Raw genomic sequence first — 19,694 nt, forward strand, 5'->3', positions numbered from 1 at the left:
AATTATGTGTTTGGGTATGTGTCCTCGTAGAAAAGAAAGAAAAGCCCAACTTATAGAACATGGTACTCAGACTACTCAGACCATTAAAGAATGTATATTAACATAGTTATAAGATATCATTTTTCAAGACTCAAATGGTAAATATAAAAAGTAGGTAAATACTCAAACTTAGAAGAAATGCGGAGAATACAGCTTGACCGTCTTTCCGAAGGTATTTGGCAGTATGTGTTGAAAACCTTAACCTGGGCCTGCTCTAATCCCAAATTCCTCTAAGAATTTGTCCTAAAGAAATGATTACAGCCAAATGCAAAGACTGAGCTCTGTTAATACTCACTGATATGCAGATTCCATTCAGAAAAATTAGAGCCAATCTAACTGTTTGAAAGAGTGAATCAATCTTTTGAAGACTGAGACAAAAATTTTACCCTTTTGGGCCATATATAGTCTCGGTCACATAGCCTTAATTTGTTCACAACCCTTTCAAAAATAAAAACTGTTCTCAGCTTTCAGGCTGTGCAAAATCTAACCCACAGGCCCTAGTTTCCCAGCTCATAGGTAAACATGCATTTAATATGTTTATGAAATAAGTGAAAACATACACCATGTAAAACACTGTAAGAATGATTTAATTTTAGTTTAGGTGGGTGTGTACACTAGTTCAGCTTTTATACGTGTGTATGTATTTACCCACACACTGCATACGCAAAAGAGGATTAACCACATTCAAAGACAATCACCTATCTGTATTTTCTAATATTTCAGCAATGGTTATGTATTATTATTATATTATTAGATGAGAAGTCATTTTCACTCTTATGTTTCAAATACAACCTGAAAATTGTGAAATACTGACTTTCACCCCAAAATCTGTCCTCCATTTCTTGTGGCAATAGTAAATAGTAAACAAATCACTTTTATTGCTCTCAGGTTTTCACCAATAAAAAATATATATATATATATATATATAACCCATGCCTCAAGGGCCACAGGTAATCAAAAAGAGAGCTGTAAAGAGGTATGGTTTTATCAGGACAGTGGTTATCATTATGGCTATGCTATTTATTGATTAACCTTGGGGTTTATTTCATTTTCTAAACAGGGCCTTTGGACCCACCAAAGTTTGAGATTGTTGGTTTTACAAACCACATCAGTGTGAATGTGAAATTTCAATCCATCAATCTCGAGATACTAAATGCAGAAGAATTACAGTTTTACTTAGCATTTATTGAAGAGCATGCAAGGAACAGTGTTAAGAGGGTAAGTGGGCAAAACAGTTCTGACTTGGCAATGAATACATTGCTAAAAAAAAAAAAAAAAAAGACACCTGTAATGATTTGGACAATTAAAACTGAAGAGTCTGGGCTTCCTTGCTGTTTGACTTCAGGAAAGATGTCTCCAGGGTTTTCTATAAAGAGGGGTAGGGAGATGCTGTGATAGCTGGAAGGGGAAGTGGGGGTCTATGGAGGGACTTTTTAGATGGAAGAAATGACAGCAGATTCCTATTGCAGAGGGAATGCTCCACAGTGGGATGGGGGGGAGTGGTGGAGGGAGTGATGTTCTGGAGGAGATGAAAGCGACAGACTCTCATGAGCATGGGAAGGGGTTGACCTTGGCTCTGAGTAGGAACTATCCATCTGAGTCATAGTGGGGGTGGTGGAGTCCATGGCCACCAAGGGGGAAGGAGCTTCCAGTGAAACAGGAAGCAAGCATTGCAGACTGAAGGTCATATGATGACTACAATGATCATCCCAAGTGTGCAACCCAGAGTTCTGGTGCCCAGCTATGATTTTGCAGTTTCTCTTCAAGGCCACAGCCCTCCCACCAGGGCACTTCTGCTCCATCCCTTTTCCTCTCATTGCTTATTTGCCATGCATGACCCTTTAGTTTATTAGGGGGTGGGGGTGAGAAAAAAAAGTTCCTCTTCCTTCCAAATAGAAACTTGTAGAAAAATATTATAGAAGGCTGTATTTGAGCTGGTGGAAAGCCTCATTTATCAAACCGTTGGTAAGAATGTACTTTGAAAACTATAAAACATTCTACAAAAGTTATTTTTCATGAAAGAACCTCTTCAGATCATCTCTTTAATTCCAAAATGGAACAGAAGTAGCCAGGGAAGAAGAGGCAAGGTATTTTTAGGGAAAAGACAGGGAAATTAGACCTCAGCCTCAGTTCTGCCACAGATAAGCTGTGTGGCCTTGAGGAGGTTACTAAACCACTCTGAGCTACAGTTTCCTCATCTGGAGAACGGGAATAATGCCTACTTTGCAGACTCTTTTGATAATCAGATGAATTAATATGTATGAAAGCAGTTTCTGAAGTGTAGACACATATCATTAATGAAGTAGGATAATCTTATTTTCTGATTTTTGCAAGGTGATCTTGAGTAACATCACCTTACAAAAACGACATCCTGGAGAACTTTATTCTTCATTGGGTCTTTTTCTCATTTGTAAAAGAAGTTGCTAGACTAGATTTCATGGTTTAAAGATGTGTGTGTTTATACATGTGCGTGTAATTTTGAATAAATCATTTGCCTGAGTAACTTATGAATAACTTTTTCTTGCCAAGCCTATGGTATTTCTATCCATGTTTTTAAGATTTGAAGACCAATTCTCCAAGACTGTCTTAGGGCTTGCCTCTAAACGAAATTCTCAGTTAATGTCTTACTGATTTTTTTTCTTTTTTGCATATTTTTACAGCATCAACCCCAAATAAGTGGAAACATCCCTGAAAATTTCAATTATGTCATCGACAAGTTAATTCCAAACACAAACTATTGTGTGTCTGTTTATTTTGAGCCTAAAGATCCAAGAAAAATAAACAGATCTCCCTTAAAATGTATCCTCTTTCAACCCAGACGAGAATCAGGTATGACAGTTTTTGAAAATTCATGGTTTGCTTTTCCTCTGAGGGAAAACCTATTTAAAGAAAAGAATCTGAAAATCATGAAGCACTCAAGATACTTCTTCCAACAAAGGCACATCACAGAGACGTCTTCTGTCAGTTAGCCTCTACCATGTGGTAGAGCTGCTTTCATGTTGCCATCCCATGGGGACAATCAGGTAACTTCCGCTTCAGGAGGCAGAAGGGGAAATGCTTTTATTTTTGGGGCAGGATCAGGTTCAGTTCTGTGTGGCCTTGGTTTGGCCGTTATTCAAGTCAAGTGTTGGAGGAGGCTTGGTTCCTGAAGCAACTGCCTGCAGAGGTGCCAAAGGGTAGGACGACAGTCGCAGTGAGGTCCATAGACGTGGCCTGGCTCTCCAGAAGGTTGACTGTAACTCATGGACGAAAAGGAAACTTGCCAGTGTGGATGAGCTGGTCACGGATGAAGGCTGAAAGCCCTTCTGTGGTCAAGGAGTCAAAACAGTATACAGCCGCCTCCCCGGACCTTTCTTCGAATGGAGGAATTTGCAGGGAGGACAGTCAGCCTTAGGAACATCCACTGCTCGTTATTTTCTCAGGAAGCCAACTGTTTTGCCCAGAGTGAAAATCTATGAAAATTTCCCCCAAAGAAGCCTTTCTGAATTTCCCAACCCCAGTGAGAATTTCTTTAGCGCTCTGATTTACCAGAGTCAAAATAAAATAAGATGAGATTTAGAAGGGGGTGACTGTAAGTGCAATGGCTTCTTTGTGGATGAGGGTGAGCTCCACTGATGAGCAGCTGACACATCAAGGTGCCTGGTGTTTGCTATAACTCCAGGCAATGTGAGTTTATTCACCAGTGTTACTCAGAATCAAATGATACACAGATCAGTTTTAAAGGAAAAACTATTTCACAGCTTTAAGTTAAATCAGTTTTATAATGTCAACATTCAAAAAACTAAGATTGTGGCATCCAGTCCTATCACTTCATGGTAAATAGATGGGGAAACAGTGGAAGCAGTGACAGACTTTATTTTCTTGGGCTCCAAAATCACTGTGGATGGTGACTGCAGCCATGAAATTAAAAGATGCTTGCTCCTTGAAAGAAAAGCTATGACAAACCTAGACAGCCAACACAGGTCCATATAGTCAAAGCTATGGTTTTTTCAGTAGTCATGTACGGATATGAAAGTTGGACCATTAAGAAGACTGAGTGCTGAAGAATTGATGCTTTTGAATTATGGTGCTGGAGAAGACTCTTTAGAGTCCCTTAGACAGCAATGGGATCAAACCAGTCAATCCTAAAGGAAATCAATCCTGAATATTCACTGGAAGGACTGATGCGGAAACAGAAGCTCCAGTCCTTTGGCCACCTGATTCGAAGAACAGACTCATTTGAAAAGACCCAGATCCTGGGAAAGACTGAAGGTGGGAGTAGAAGGGGATGACAGAGGATGAAATGGTTGGATGGCATCACCAACTCAATGGACATGAGTTTGAGCAGACTGTGGGAGACAGTGAAGGATAGGGAAGTCTGGCGCGCCATAGTTCATGAGGTCGCAAAGTGTCGGACACGACTTAGCAACTGAACAAACCTAAAACTGCATATAGTCTCTTCATGTCTATGGCTCTTATAAAAATGTAAACCCAGAATGAAGGAACACCAATTCCTGGTATATTATAAAAGATTATAGCTCAAGAACAGGCAGAAGGAAGAGATACACAGGGCAAAACAGTTGGCTTCCTGAGAAAATATCGAGCAGTGGATGTTCATATCCATTGACATTTGGAAAGTTCCCCTGGCAACCAACCCTATGATGTAGAGGGTTGGAACTATCAGCCCCACTCCTTGACTTCTGGGGAGGGGAGAAGGGATGGAGGTTGAAGTGACCATCAATGGCCAAGAATTTAATTGGTCATGTCTATATAACAAGTCCTCCTTAAAAACCATAAATGATGGGGTTTGGAGAACTTCCAAGTTGGTGAACATACTGAGATGCTGGGAGGATGGCATGCCCAGAGAGGGCACAGAAGTTCAAGGTCCATCCCGCATACCTGGCCCCGTGTACCTCTTCCTTCTGCCTGTTCCTGAGTTATATCTTTTATAATATACCAGGAATCTAGGAAATAAACTGTTTTCATGAGTTCTGTGAGCTATTCTAGCAAATTATCAAAGCCAGTAGATAGACCTGTGGGTTCTGCACTAACTCCTGGTACTATCAGAAATGAGTCGCATCTCTGGACACCTGGTTGATGTTGAGAATTGGTGTTAGGATACAAATTATGTTCATTCATTTTGGGTTTCACATAAACCAAGTGAGGTTCAGAGGGGCTTGTTTTGAATAACAAAAAAAAGCTCCTTTCACTTTCTTTGCTCTTATTATTTAGAAATTTCTAGGGGTTTCAGAATTGAGGACAAAGACCGAAGATGTACTTCTTATTATAAATCAGAATATCACAGCAATAAAAACTCAGATTAGTAATAGGACATGACGGATGGTGGTTGGCAGAAATTCAGTCTGCCCTTGCTGCTGCTGCTGCTAAGTCACTTCAGTCGTGTCCGACTCTGTGCGACCCCATAGACGGCAGCCCACCAGGCTCCGCCGTCCCTGGGACTCTCCAGGCAAGAACACTGGAGTGGGGAGTCTGCCCTTAGGTGAATCTAAGCCTGACCAAAGGCACCGCAAGGTGATGTCCTTGCTCTGTGATGATTCACTGTCTCCCCTGACTCTTCTGTTTCACCTGCTAAGAATGGTCATACAGAAATGTGCTGTCCCATCACTTCATGTTTCCTTGGTGCGAACACATCACTTTGTATATTTCAGCCTCTGTTCTTTAATCATTACATGAGACAGTTAAGGTACAAGTATGCCTCGCTATCCAAATATTTCATGTCACAATTCTTGTCTGAAATTTCAGGAACCAAGTAGGTTCAGATCATGTGACCCCTCTCACTGTGTGAACTGGCCATGTGAGCCACCCTCAACTAGCTAAACTCAGGGACCAGAAAGGTTTGGATGGTGGGGGATTCTTGGAGGATGACCTGGAACCAGAGTTAAGTTACTGGGATATCAGTGGTGAAACACTGATATCTTACAGCAGTATTGATAAAGTGGGATTTATTCCAGAGAAATGGAGAAATGCCTCCCCTTTGTCAAACCTTAAACTAATCGGCTGACTTTTTTTCAGTAAGGTCCCGAGGGAAAGCTGTCCTCATCCATTTGACAAATGTTTATCGTGGCCCACTATGGGCCAGATTCTCTTCTAGATACTGGGGATACAGCAGTGAACAAAACAGATAAAAATTCCTTAGTTTATAGAGCTTATATTGGGAGACAAAAGAACAAGATTCAAAAAAATAAAATATGTATTGTGTTAAGGGATGGTTAAGTATAATACTATAATACTCTGGAGAAAATTTAAGCAGAAAGGGCAGGGGAGGGGTAATGTCTGGTAAAGGATGGTAGGTCTCTTTCATTTATATATATATATATAATTTGACTGCATCGAGTCTTAGTTGCAGTGCATGGTTGCCCCATGGCATGTGGAATCTTCCCAGACCAGGGACTGAATCCACATCCCCTGCATGGCAAGGCAGACTCTTTACCACTGGACCACCAGGGAAGTTCCAGGTCTCTTTTAAATAGGGTGGTGTCATGTTTACATTCCCTGGAAGCAGAGCCAAAATCGAAATTCTAGTTAAGTGACTCAGAGGGATGGGACACATGGGTTAGAATCCCATGACATCATATTGCTCCTCCAAAGAAACCACTTAAGTTCACAGAATCCTCTTCAGGAATGTAAGCTCTATACATGTAAGGATTTTGTATTATAAAGGTGTGCCTTTATGACTAGATCTGATTCTAGAACTACCATTGATATGACACATCTTCATTCATTCTTTTTTTAAAATTTTTATTGGAATATAGTTGATTTACAATATTACATTAGTTTCAGGTGTACAGCAAAGTGAATCAATTATACGTATGTATATATACACTTTTTCAGATTCTTTTCCCATATAGGTCACTACAGAGTATTGAGAAGAGTTCCCTATGCATTATAGTAGGTCCTTACTAGTTATCTACTTTATATATAGTAATGTGTATATATGTCAATCCCAGTTTATCCCTCTCCCACTTCCCCCTTGATAACTATGTTTGATTTTTACATCTGTGAATCTATTCTGTTCTGTGAATAAGTTTTATTTGTACCATTTTTTTTAGATTCCACATATAAGCGATATCATATATTTGTCTTTTTCTATATGACTTACTTCACTCAGTATGACAATCTCTAGATCCATCTGTGTTGCTACAAATGACATTATTTCATTCTTTTTAATGGCTGCATAATATTCCATTGTATATATGTACCACAATCTTCTTTATCCATTCCTCGGTGGATGGACATTTAGGTTGCCACCATGTCCTGGCAATTGTAAATAGTGCTGCAGTGAACATTGGTGCATATATCTCTGTATACATGCCCAGGAGTGGGATTGTTGGATCATATAGTAGCTCTATTTTTAGTTTTGTAAGGAATCTCCATACTGTTCTGCATAAGTTTGTATTCTTATGTCAGTCTGCATTCTCACTGACAGTGTAGGAGGGTTCCCTTCTCTCCACACCCTCTGCAACATTTATTATTTGTAAATTTTCTTGATGATGGCCCATTCATTCTTGATGGGAATGAAAGGGGTTCATGAGTCTTCTGCCGTCTAAGGGCTCAGATCTTCACCGAGTTTCTTTCTGTCCATTCTTTAACCTTTTAAAAGACGTTAGAAAGATATGAGCCATTTTTAATTTTTTTCTCCTGTATTGTTTTGCTTGAGGCTGTGGTTATAAGATTAATATTAATAAAGGCTTTTCTGGATATTAAAGACAGCCTTAATTCTATAAGTATTGATTTATTCTCAGCCTAGTTGGACTTATAGGCAAAAGCTGTTTACATTCAGAAAACTGAAATTTTCTAAAAGTCATTTTGACAAGAACCTAGAGGAGAACTCATAACTGGACAAAACAAAATCTACCACACCCCAATTCTGGGTTCTGGCATGGCCAAAGTCTAGCTTCCAAGTGACCCAATTGTCATCTTCAGACAAACTCCCTTTTTCAACTCCTCCTGGAGACCTGGTTAGTGTGACTCAGAAACAGTGTTTTTTTTAATTTTGATAATTTACATTTAAATGGTCACAAGTGGCTGACTGCCACATTATTAGACAATGCAGTCATAAAGCATAATTATCAACTGGAAGAAATTTTACTTTTAGAAACTGAATTTTAACATTTTTTAAAAAAATTTGTACTTGGATTAATTTCCATTCTTTGGTATTTAACAGTAGTTTTTCCAACTTTTGCCCCCATAATAACCCCTTCCACAACCAGATTAATATACATTTGTTCCCCGTGACTGTTCACTGGATTTACTTTGAAATAAAGCCATTTGATTTTTCATCAACAGAGTCATCAGAATCTGCTGCAATAGGAGGAATAATTACTCTGTTTTTAATAGCTGTTGTCTTCATAAGCACTGTAATGATACTGAAACGGATTGGTTATATATGCTTAAGAGATGATTTCCCCAAAGTTTTGGTATGTATTTTTTTTAATTTCTACCTTTATTTTTCATTTTGACTTAAGAATTTTTATTATACACTTAAATATCTTCATAGAAGAAACCCCATTTTCTCAAAACATCAAGGTGTTTTATCACTCTGGGTTCTTTACCATTCCTATAAACCTATATATTGCATTTTCTGCTTTCTTTTTATACTTTGTCCACATATGATTTTCCATTGTCACAGTGTTCCATTGTTATTAATGTCTCCTTTTTCCTTAATCATTTCTCAGCTGTTGGGCATTTGGATTGATTTCCTTTTCATTTCTTTGGCCATTAGGAGTAACACAATGAACATTTTAATACAGGTTGTCTTTTTAGTTTGGAATATATACACAAAGTGAATATATCTTGTATGAAAATGTAAAGAACTAATTTATAATGCTAGTGTCAACATCACGGTGTACACCTTTCTCCAAAGCTTTGCCAACATTGATTAAACATTTTTTTTTCTACTTGTATTCATTTATCATGGTATAACGGTCCCCCAAAGGTCTCTTATTTGTGTTAATTGTAAGTGGAACCAGTCACTTTGTCTTCGTGTTTTCTCTGTGTTTCATGAGGCATATTCTTCCTGCTCAGAATCTTTGGCACCCAACCAAGACTAGGTGTTGATCGTTCATATTTCTAAAACCTCCTCACATGTTTTGATTCAACCACTTTGCCCATCATTTTTCATTTTCCCTATCCTGTCATTTCCCTTCTACATTAGAAGATATTCAGAAATATCTTATTTTTCTACGTTTGAACTCATTCACCTTCTAGTTTGTCAGATAGCCACAAATAAACATCCCTCTACAGGTGGTAAAAGTATAGTCTTTTTTTTTATTATTCTTTTGTTTCTTTAAATGTTTTTAATTGACGTATAGTTTACTTGCAATGTTGTGTTCAAGTGTTCAGAAACTGATTCAGTTTAATAATATATATATAAAAGAATCTGAAAAAGAATATATATAATTTCTTTTTCAGATTCTTTTCCATTATAGCTTATTACAAGATATTGAATATAGTTCTCTGTGCTATACAGTAGGTCCTTATTGTTTACCTACTTTTACATAATAATGAAAAAGTAAAGTGAAAGTGTTAGTCGCTCAGTCACATCCGACTCTTTGCGACCCCATGGACTGTAGCCCATCAGGCTCCTCTAAGTTCATTTGTATCTTTTTTTTTTTTTTCAGATTCCACAAATAAGTGATAGCGTATGATATCTGTCTTTCTCTCTGACTTAATACGTCTTTCTCCCCTTAATATGATAATCGCTAGATCCATCCAAGTCTTTGCAAATGGCATTATTTCATTCTTTGTTATGACTGCTATTCTCTTCTCTTCCTTGTTCTTGTTTGTTTAGGTTGAGTTGGGGGATGGACTGTTTGGGAGGAGAGATGCTTGTGGAGTTTTTAATTACAATTAGTATTTCAACCTAGGTGGCATTTGGCTGTGGCTTATGAGAAGTAAATGGCTCTGTGTTGGATTTTATCCATACTGTGATCCCTGTCGTGCAAGAATGGTTTGGTTTTTATCTATCAGTATAACTTTATCTTTTGTAGCTTTAACAGTATATCTTTTTTGAGTTTTTTATGTTAGTGTTCAGTTGCAGGCTTACTCTCAGCCTCCACTCCAACTCTTCTGTTGGCCATGTATAGCTTTGGCTTTGAGCTCTTAGGTAAATCCCACTCCAACTGATGTTTCTCATTGCAGCCTTGAGATACAAAATCCCCTAGCACCACACCCATCACTTTCTGGATAATTTTCTGCCTGAATTACCTAAACTCATTACTAATCCTTTTCCCAGGTCTCCCTGGGTTTTTCCTATCCTTAAAATGAACCCAAATTATATGCCAATTATATTTACACCAATTATTATGTTATCTCCAAGTAATGACAGGAAGTATTGTTATCTTGTGTCTGTCTGCTATTTCTCCAGCAAAAATTGTTGCTCTGTGTTTAAGTACAAACTCTAGGAATAGTAAAACAGAACACCCTAGGTCTAGCATGTTTGTGTATGTATGTCTAATTAATAACAGAAGTTAAAATTTTTAAACATTGTCTTTTCTCCACCTCTCCCCTCTTTCCCCCTTCTCTTCTTTTCCTCCTCCTACACCTCTTCTTTTGCATTTAACAAATATGTGTTGTGTATTTACTGTATATCCACATGTGCTGGGTGCTGGGGATCTAGATGTGAATAAAACAAACAAAAAATATTCCCTTATGGAGGTTAAAGTCTGAAAAATGGGGGGTAGAGACAATGATCATTAATAGATGATATGACTGGCTAAGTAAGAAATTCAGAATCTAGAGATGAAGTATTAGGACTAATAGGTTTAGCCACATTAGCCACTTATTTAGACTAATAAGTTACACACAAAGTAATCAATATAAAAACACTGCTTTTTATACCCTAGCAACAGTCACTTAAAAAATAAATATGTTTTTCTATAAGTTGCTTTTCAACATCCAAGAAATTGAGTGCACAAGTCATAGCAAAAGACTGAATTTTCACAAACTCAACATACCCACATAAGTCACATCCAGACCAAGAAAGAAGACATGACCAACCCCTTCCAGAAGTCTCTCTTCCACCTTTCAGTCACTGCCCATGCCCAGGATAACCACTCTCTACACTCTAACAGCATAGATTAGTTTTACCTGGTTTTGAACTTAGAATCATACAGTTCAACGGAATCATGCAACTTAAGTGGAATCATACAGTTTTTAAAACATCATTACAATAGTAATAAAAATATTTTTTAAAGTATTTAAGGAAGAAATCTAACAGAAGATGTCACAAGCCCATTGTGGAGAAAATTATCAAACCTTGTTGAAAGGCATTAACAAAGATCTAGTCAAACAGGGAGCCCAGAGAGACTCACATATGTGGAAACAAGGTTAGGCTTAGGGTTTTGTAGGAATTGCTGTGGGGAAAGGATTGAGGTCAATAAATGCTACCTATGTGGGGAAAAATGAAACCAGATTCCTACCTCACACCATACACAAACATCAATTTCAAGCATATTAAAGACTGTAATATGAACAGCAAAACTATTAAAAGTTTTAGAAGGGCATATGGGAGTCATACTTAAAGGTAAGGAAGATTCAGCAGAAACCATGGAGAAAGAAAATTGATATACCTTCTTAAATTAAGATGGAAATTTTCTTTTCATCATATGTCATCATAACAAGAGTAAAATGTTAAACCACAGACTAGGGGAAAATACATGCAGCATAAACAATCAACAAATAATTAGCATCTAGGTCGTGCCCAACTCTTTGTGGTCCCATGGACTATAGCCTGCCAGGCTCCTCTGTCCATGGAATTTTCCTGGCAAGAATACTGGAGCAGGTTACCATTTCCTACTCCAGGGGATCTTCCCAACCCAGGGATTGAACTCGCATTTTTTCTGTCTCCTGCACTGGCAGGCGGGTTCTTTACTACTAGGGCCACCTGGGAAACCCAAGGTTATACAAACAGCCCCTATAAATAAATAAGAAAAATGATCAAACAACCCAATAGAACAATTCATCCTAAGGCTGCATCTGAATCGAGTCAGGGAAAAGTAGGCTTGCCACATTGGGCAGCCTGAGCAAGACAATGGAAAGGAGAAGGATGTCGATGATGATTCAAGGTCTGTGAAGGGAATCTCGTGACCACCCTCCTCACCATGACCCCATTGTAGCCGGTCTCCTTAGCCCACCTCACCTGTTGTATCCTGGAGGTGCTGGGTTAGAGCAACCTCCAGTCTCCCTGTTTCTTCTCATCTCTGACCCTTTAGGGGTCACCTGCATCTCTAAGATCGTCCAGTCCAGGGAGCTCTGACCCCAGTGGAATCAGCTCCCTAGAATCTCTCCTTACTCACAGTTCCCTAACACCCATAAGAATGTCAGCAATCCGGAGTTGAAATCTATCCAGTTGAATCTATCAAACCTATCGATGACAAGCAAGAAGCAGCAAAGGGACAGCAGCGGGAAGGATTGGGCCAGTCTCTGCTGCAGGTAGCCTCCTAGTTTGAAACCCAGCCTCCACCACCGAGTATTCCTTAAAACTTGGGCAAGCTTCTTAACCTCTCGGCATTGCTCTCTCAATTGTAAAGTGGGAGCAAGACTAGTAAGCCTACTTCATAGAGAAGTCGTGAGGATGAAATGAATTATAATGTGTAGTTTACTAAAAGCAATACCCCTCAAATAGTAAACCCTGTGTAACTGTCCACTATTGCTGTAGTTGCGGTCATCGTCTTCATGACCACCTTTCCCATCTCTGTGCAGTTAGTTAACTCCATTAAGTTTTATGATGTCAAAAAGACAGAGAACAAACACTCAGGATTAATAATTCTCTTTTTTTTTTTTCTTTAAAGAATTTTTATAAACGGTCAGCCTGGGTGTTTCCCGAGCTGCCTCCGTTGGAAAAACTGGCTACCGTGGAGGTCATTCACATCAACAGAAAGAAGAAAGTGTGGAATTATAATTATGATGATGAAAGTGACATTGAAAACGAGGCAGCTCCCTGCGTAAATTCAGGTGGTTACACCAAGCACGGACTAACGGGCAGGCTGTGTCCAACTTCCACCACTTCAGCCAGCTTGGAGGACTGCAGCGATGCCAGTGCCGAGGAGCCGTACCTGCCTGAGCCCAGGGGTGATGCTGAGACCCCAGTGGCACCAGGGCCCGGCCCCTGGCAGTCGGAAGGCACAAGTGGGGGCTACCAGATGAGAGGGACTCAGCTGCTGGACTCCACTTCCGAGGAGGACAGTGACTCCACGGAGGAGTCTGAGGGCAGAATTGTCTTCAACGTGAATCTGAATTCTGTGTGTATGAGAGGCCTTGAGGATGACAAGGACTCAGAAGTCACTCTAATGTCCCCATCTCGTCCAGAAGAGACAGTCGTGCTGGAGGACCTCAACGAGACAGACTCAAGCCTTTTGGTGGCCAGTGAAGAAAGGACACAGCTGCCCTTCACCGACCCCTCTGTGGAGTGCCCGAGGCCCCAAGATGCTCCTTCTGATAAAAGTGACACTTCCGAGTCAGACGTTAACATGGGGGATGGGTATCTAGTAAGACAAGTGAATCTAAAAAGATTTAATTAACTTGGACGCACGCTGCCTCTGGGCCTCCCCCCGCCCCACCCCCAGCACCTGCACTTGCTCCTTGGGGGGGGTCTCTGTTCTCCCTGGGGAGGAGTAGGAGACTGGTGATGTCATCTATGCAAATTCTCACTCTGGGGGGAGGGGAGGTGGGAAACAGAGTATTCTGATATTATTCAGTGCATTGTTTACCTGCTTAAGGCAATTTGCCTTGATGGGAAAAATGCCCTGCCCGTTCCCTTTCCTCTCATGGATGTCTAATGTTTCTGCATCATGTTTCCCAGAGTAAAGAACAGGATCCCTGTGGTTTTCAGGGGATGTTCCAGGGCCCTGTAAGACTTCTGGGAAACTATTAAATCGGGTCAGTGTGGAGTAGGGAGAGAAAAGGAAGACATTCAGCAGGGCTCATAGCAGGAGCACGCAGCAGTGTCTTTTTTCCCCACAGGCTTGAGGAAAGACCAGAAAAGACACAGAAAAAGAGGAGGGAGGGCGAGCAGTTAGAAAGCAAGGACATGCACGAGGAAAGCACATGCTCTGGGTTGGGACTGGAAGAAAGGAAGCCCCAACCAAGTCTGGGGCAGCCTCGGATAATATTGTGTCACCTACACTCTTGAGAATTCAACTCTCAGCCCCTGGTCCAGTCCTCCTCAATCTGAGTGAGGAAGACAGACACACATACACACGTAATAACTCTGGTGCCAGACAGATGACTAATAGAGAAACATTTGCATAAGGGAGAGGGATAGGGTCTGTGTCATATTTTAAGGTGTAATTTTGTACAGTGGTTGGTAAAAAATAAAACGTATACTTTTTAATATAAACTTGGAAATGTCTCCACATTTGTTTCTTATTAGACAGGACATATATGCAGTGGGGTAGTTCTGCTGGCATCTCTGGGTTACACAAAACTCCCTCTAACTACTCTGTGGCCTCTAGGAACCAAAGGGACCTTCTGCCTCCCTGAGCTCATGTTCCTGTGGAATGTTCTAGCGACAGAAGTCAGCCAGTGTCTTACATCACCTAGTACTTACCTTGCTTTGGGTTTTCCATCCTCACCACTGCTATTAAATAACACATTGAAAAAGAGGAAATTAAGCCTTTGTCAGCAGTCTTGTGAGAGAAATGGTTCGGGTCACATAAATGACTTGGTTCTCTGTTGCTGCTTATCCCTGGGGGGGAGAAGGGAGTTACTGTAAAGAAGATTCTCTCAAGCTAGATTTGCTAATGGAGTGCTTTAAAATCAGTTTATTTGCGGGGGAGAGGAGATCATAGAGACTGCACCTGTTCACTGGAGAAAATTTGGGGAATACTGAATACTGTTAAGAAAAAACATCACCACCCTTAATCCCACCATCCAGATATCAACTCTGGGTTGGCTTTGTGTTAGTCAGTCGTGTCCGACTCTTTTGAGACCCTGCGGACTGCAGACCCCCAGGCTCCTCTGTCCATGAAATTCTCCAGGCAAGAATACTGGAGTGGGTGGGTGGCCATGCCGTTCGCCAAGGGGATCTTCCTGACCCAGGAAGCAAACCCAGGTCTCCTGCGTAGCAGGCAGATTCTTTACTATCTGGAGTGTATTCATTTAACTTGAGGGTTCCTTTCAAAGCATGCGTTTAATGTAACCGGGGACACTCATGTACAGTTTCGCACCCTGTTTTACTAACGGTGTTTTCCACTCACCCGCAGGCGAGAGAAGTCCCCTTTCACTTCTGTTTCTGCCACAGTCAGGCGGGTGACAGCGGCCTCAGAACAGGGCGCGGGGGCGGGGCCCAGGCGGGGCGGGGCCCAGGCGGGGCTATCGCCCCGCCCCTCCGATTCCCGGAAGCAGCCTCGGAGCTGGCAGGCGGGCGCTCGTACGTGCGTACGAGCGTAGGGGGTGGGGGGGTGTGCCCCGGTGCCCGGCGGCTGTCTTCGAGGCTCCCCCCTTGAGCGCCCTCCCGGCTCCTGCCGCGACCATGGCGCGCAGCCTCCGGAGCTGGCTGGGCGGCTGCCTCCTGATGTCAGGTGAGGGGTCTGCGGGGAGGGGGCGCCGGGTAGTCTCCGGAGCGTCGGCTCGACCGCCAAGGCTGCCCGCGCGGGGACCCCGACTCGCCTGTTGCGCTGCGTCGGGACTGGAAGAAGTGCGCTCCGGAAGCGGGAGGCGTGGCTACGACCCCTGGCAGCGTTGACCCCCAAAGACGACTCCCCCTGAGCGCACCCCCAAAGGCGCACTCAAAGTGACTTAAGTTCCTGGGCGGGCCGTCAGGCCCAGCATCCCAAGATCTGAATTCTGCCCCTCAACCCCTACAGCTCTACGGCTTCTGAGTTCTAAATCCAGTGAAACCTTTCCTGTTCTGCTCCAAATTGCCTCTGTGTGTGTGTGTGTGTGTGTGTGTTAGTCAGTCGTGTCCGACTCTTTGCGACCCCGAAAACTGGGGCCCGCCAGGCTTCTCTAGAGGTCCATGGAATTCTTCAGGCAAGAATACTGGAGTGAGTAGCCATTCCCTTCTCCAGGGGATCTTCGCGACCCAGGAACTGAACCCTGGTCTCCTGCATCGCAGGCAGATTCTTTACCACTTGAGCTACAGGGAAGTCCTCTAAACTGCCTGCCCAGGTTCAAATAACACGATGAATCCCTCCTTCCTTTCTGATGAACTCATCCTGGGTCTCCCAGGATCCCTCATTCTCCGGTTTCCCTCCCACCTATATCAGGCTGTTTCTCCCTGGGATCCTCCACCTCTATGAGACCTCCATACAGCCAAGTTCATACCCAGTCCTCTTCTCTCGTTCTCCTACACTACCCCTCTGGGGGCTACCAGCAGAACTTTGGCATTAAATACCAGCTCTGGGCTTCCCTGGTGGCTCAGATGGTAAAGAATCTGCCTGCAATGCAGCAGATACAGGTTCGATCCCTGGGTGGGGAAGATCCCCTGGAGAAGGAAATAACAACCCACTCCAGTATTCTTACCTGGAGAATTCCACGGACAAAGGAGCCTGGCTGGCTGCAGTCCCAAAGAGTCTGACACTGTGGGGGGATTAACACTAACATTGGGCTTCCCTGGTGGCTTGGTGGTAAAGAATCTATCTGCCAATGCAGGAGATGTAGGTTCGATCCCTGGTCAGGGAAGATCTCCTGGAATAGTAAATGGCAACCCACTCCAGTAATCTTGCTTGGGAAATCCCATGGTTGGAAGGAGCCTGGTGGGCTACAGTCCATGGGGTTGCAGAAGAGTCGGACACAACTTAGTGACTGAACGACAACAACACAGGCTCATGACTTTCAAGTTTCTATCTTTTGGTGCTAGTTGGGTGATGGTCAAGTGGCGGTTATTATACTCTTCTCCGTACTGCTGTGTATGTTCGGCATTTTCTGTTAAAAGGTTTAACAACTATTTCTATCTCTAGCTCAAATCTACCCTCTGTGCCCCAGGCTTATTCATCCAGCTGTCTCTGATATTCCTACTTATGTATCCTTCAGTATCTCAAACCTAACGCAAATCCTAAATTGTTGTTTTTGTTCAGTTGTTCAGTCGTGTCTGACTCTTTGTGACTCCATGGACTGCAGCACTCCAGGCTTCCCTGTCTTTTGCTTTCTCCCAGAGTTTGCTCAAACTCATGTCCGTTGAGTCAGTGATGCCATCCAACCATCTCATCTTCTGTTGTCCCCTTCTCCTCCTGTGTTCAGTCTTTCCTAGCATCAGAGTCTTTTCCGATGAGTCACTTCTTTAAATCAGGTGGCCAAAGTATTGGAGCTTCAGCTTCAGCAACAGTCCTTCCAATGAATATTTAGTGCTGTTTGATTTCCATCCCCAGCCCCAGTCAGGGCATCAGGTGCTTAAGCAGGGAGTGGATATTAACATCTACTTCTTTACACCGAATGTATCAGGAAGTCTAAAGTTAATACCTCTGGAAATAGATTTAAAATCTACCTCCTCACACCTTTCTGTTGTTGTTTAGTCACTAAGTCATATCCTACTCTTTTGTGACCCCATGGACTGTAGCCCACCAGGCTTCTGTCTGTGGGATTTCTCAGGCAAGAATACTGGAGTGGATTGCTATTTCTTTCTCCAGGCAATCTTCTCAACCCAGGGATCAAACCCATGTTTCCTGCATTGGCAGGCAGATTCCTTACCACTGAGCCACTTGGGAAGCCCTCGCACCTTTCTACCACCACCCAAATTCCAGGTCACCCTCATCCATCCCTACTTCTCTGTTTCTGTCCTTCTCCCCTTAGCAATTTCTTCTCTTCAAATTCAGTCCAGACTCCTCAGCACCGCTAAAGTGTGTCTCCCTCTCCCACAAGCCCATGTGAAGACTTTGAGCCATAGAGTACGTGACCTGAGTATTGGACATGGTTATTTTCTTGAACAACCATTTTGAGAAAGAGAGTTGCCAACTTTTTTCCGTTTATGTTTACAGCTTTAGGAATGGTGCCCCCTCCTGAAAATGTCAGAATGGATTCAGTTAATTTCAAGAATATTCTACGGTGGGAGTCACCTGCTTTTCCCAAGGGGAATCTGACATTCACAGCTCAGTACCAAAGGTAAGTCTGGGGTGCTCTTGGCAGGAGGGCAGCAAAGGATGGTGGCCTTGGCAGGGCTGGTCACTGGGCTGGACCAAGGGGAGAGCCTGACTGCTGTCACCCAAGTGACCGTAACAGCCCAGGGAGAGCATTTCCCCTGGCCTTTTTCATTCTGTCCCAGAATTCTTGTGAAAGCTCTGTTCCCCGAAAACAGACAGTAAAATCCTTTCTCCTGTTTCTTGTGATGGTTCATGGTGCGACAGACATTTTATCCTATAGATCTTGGGTGTCATCAGCCACCATGGCAGCTTGCTGCAATGTGAACTTATCAGGCTTGTCACTGTTGATGTTTTTTTAAGAGAAAAATGCCAGTGATGAGACCATCTTCCAGTTATTAGAGTAGTATTGCTGAAAGTGAAAGTGTTAGTCGCTTAGTGGTATACGACTCTATGCCACTCCATGGACTGTAGCCCACCAGGCTCCTCTGTCCTTGGAATTCTCCAGGCAAGAATACTGGAGTGAGTAACCATTCCCTTCTCCAGTGGATCTTCCCAACCCAGGGACCGAACCCAGGTCTCCTACATTGCACGTAGATTCTTTACCGTCTGAGCCACCAGGGAGGCCCAGAGTAGTATTGCTCGAAGTCAACAGTTTGTAAGTGGGAGCTATCCAAGAAAACCGAGGTATGCAAAGCAGGCAGGAAGCCCCTTGCTAGCTTACCACCCACCAGCCTCGGTTATAAACTGCATACCTCAGTGCTGGGGGGTACAAATCATTTGCATAGTGTGTGCTCAGCTACTCTGAGGTTGTGTCCCGAAATTGAATAGTAGGAGAGCTGCTGGCTGTTGAAAGCTGTCTTCTCTGAAGACAGCAGAGGCTTAAGAAGGAAGCATGAGTGTCACCCGCCACTATTACCTCAGTGATGCTCCGAGCTCCCAGGACCTGCCCTCCCTGTCAGTTTCTCCCTGTGCCAGGCCTGCCACCATATGTCACAGGCTGGACTGCAGGTGACACATCTTTGTGTAGGGTGCAAAACAGCAACAGGAGGCCAAAGGGCAGTGAGCTGCACACCTGCTTCCCATGTGACTCAGAAACGGACAAAGGCAGATACACTCCTTCAGTGAGCCGAGAGGAAATGCGAGTCTCAGGTGCTTTGATCCTACACTCCTCATTTTACCAACATATCCAGAGTTTGCTGAGTCAGAGAACAAGGAGAAAGATAAATAAGATCACCTTTGTTTACTTGTTTTTTCAACTTTTTAGTTCAAAATAATTCCCAAGTAACAAAAAATTTCAAAATATCAAGTATAATGCAGAAAACTTCCAAATAGCCTATATCCAGATTCACCAGTTTTTTAAGGTCTGCCACAGTGTCTCTGTCCTACATAATGCCTTCTGCCCCTTGATATTTCATTGTGTGTTTCATAAGAGCAAGGATAACCTTTTACATCACTGCAGCACCATCACCAAGATTTGGCAGTTTCACCAGTGATACAGTCCTGGCATGTAAGTGCATGTTCCAGTTTTTTCAGTCTCCCCAAGGACTCAAGAAGGGTCAGCCGGAGACTTAATTTTTTTCTCCTGCGGTGTATTTTCTAGCATTGATTGGTTAATTTTATCTCTGTGTTTTCTCCACT

The 19,694-nt window shown here is 42.5% G+C and overlaps 2 protein-coding genes and 1 long non-coding RNA gene across 6 annotated transcripts in view; 2 read left to right on the forward strand and 1 right to left on the reverse strand.

Annotated features, from left to right (window-relative positions):
- IFNAR2 (interferon alpha and beta receptor subunit 2) overlaps positions 1-14,377 on the forward strand; it is a 31,721-nt gene extending 17,344 nt beyond the window's left edge. Inside the window, exons 6-9 of one of the 2 annotated variants that reach the window (XM_081572934.1) lie at positions 1,100-1,257; positions 2,700-2,868; positions 8,326-8,456; positions 12,831-14,377. In XM_081572934.1, the coding sequence (XP_081429060.1) occupies positions 1,100-1,257; positions 2,700-2,868; positions 8,326-8,456; positions 12,831-13,559 (1,187 nt within the window). In that variant the 3' untranslated portion in view covers positions 13,560-14,377. The remainder of the gene's footprint in view (positions 1-1,099; positions 1,258-2,699; positions 2,869-8,325; positions 8,457-12,830) is intronic. The other variant, XM_081572935.1, reaches the window with a different exon arrangement.
- Positions 6,757-15,669, reverse strand: LOC145539242 (uncharacterized). Its single transcript, XR_014077663.1, has 3 exons — positions 15,237-15,669; positions 14,588-14,725; positions 6,757-7,629 (listed from the first exon to the last, which is right to left on the reverse strand). It is a non-coding gene; the product is annotated as an uncharacterized LOC145539242 (long non-coding RNA).
- The window catches only part of IL10RB (interleukin 10 receptor subunit beta), a 28,821-nt gene continuing 24,552 nt past the window's right edge, over positions 15,426-19,694 (forward strand). For all 3 annotated transcript variants that reach the window (XM_081572952.1, XM_081572953.1, XM_081572954.1), the window contains exons 1-2: positions 15,426-15,560; positions 17,955-18,078. In XM_081572952.1, the coding sequence (XP_081429078.1) occupies positions 15,512-15,560; positions 17,955-18,078 (173 nt within the window). In that variant the 5' untranslated portion in view covers positions 15,426-15,511. The remainder of the gene's footprint in view (positions 15,561-17,954; positions 18,079-19,694) is intronic.

Source organism: Giraffa tippelskirchi, chromosome 2 (assembly GCF_054371585.1).
Source record: "Giraffa tippelskirchi isolate mGirTip1 chromosome 2, T2T-mGirTip1v1.2.pri, whole genome shotgun sequence".
Classification (NCBI taxonomy): domain Eukaryota; kingdom Metazoa; phylum Chordata; class Mammalia; order Artiodactyla; family Giraffidae; genus Giraffa; species Giraffa tippelskirchi.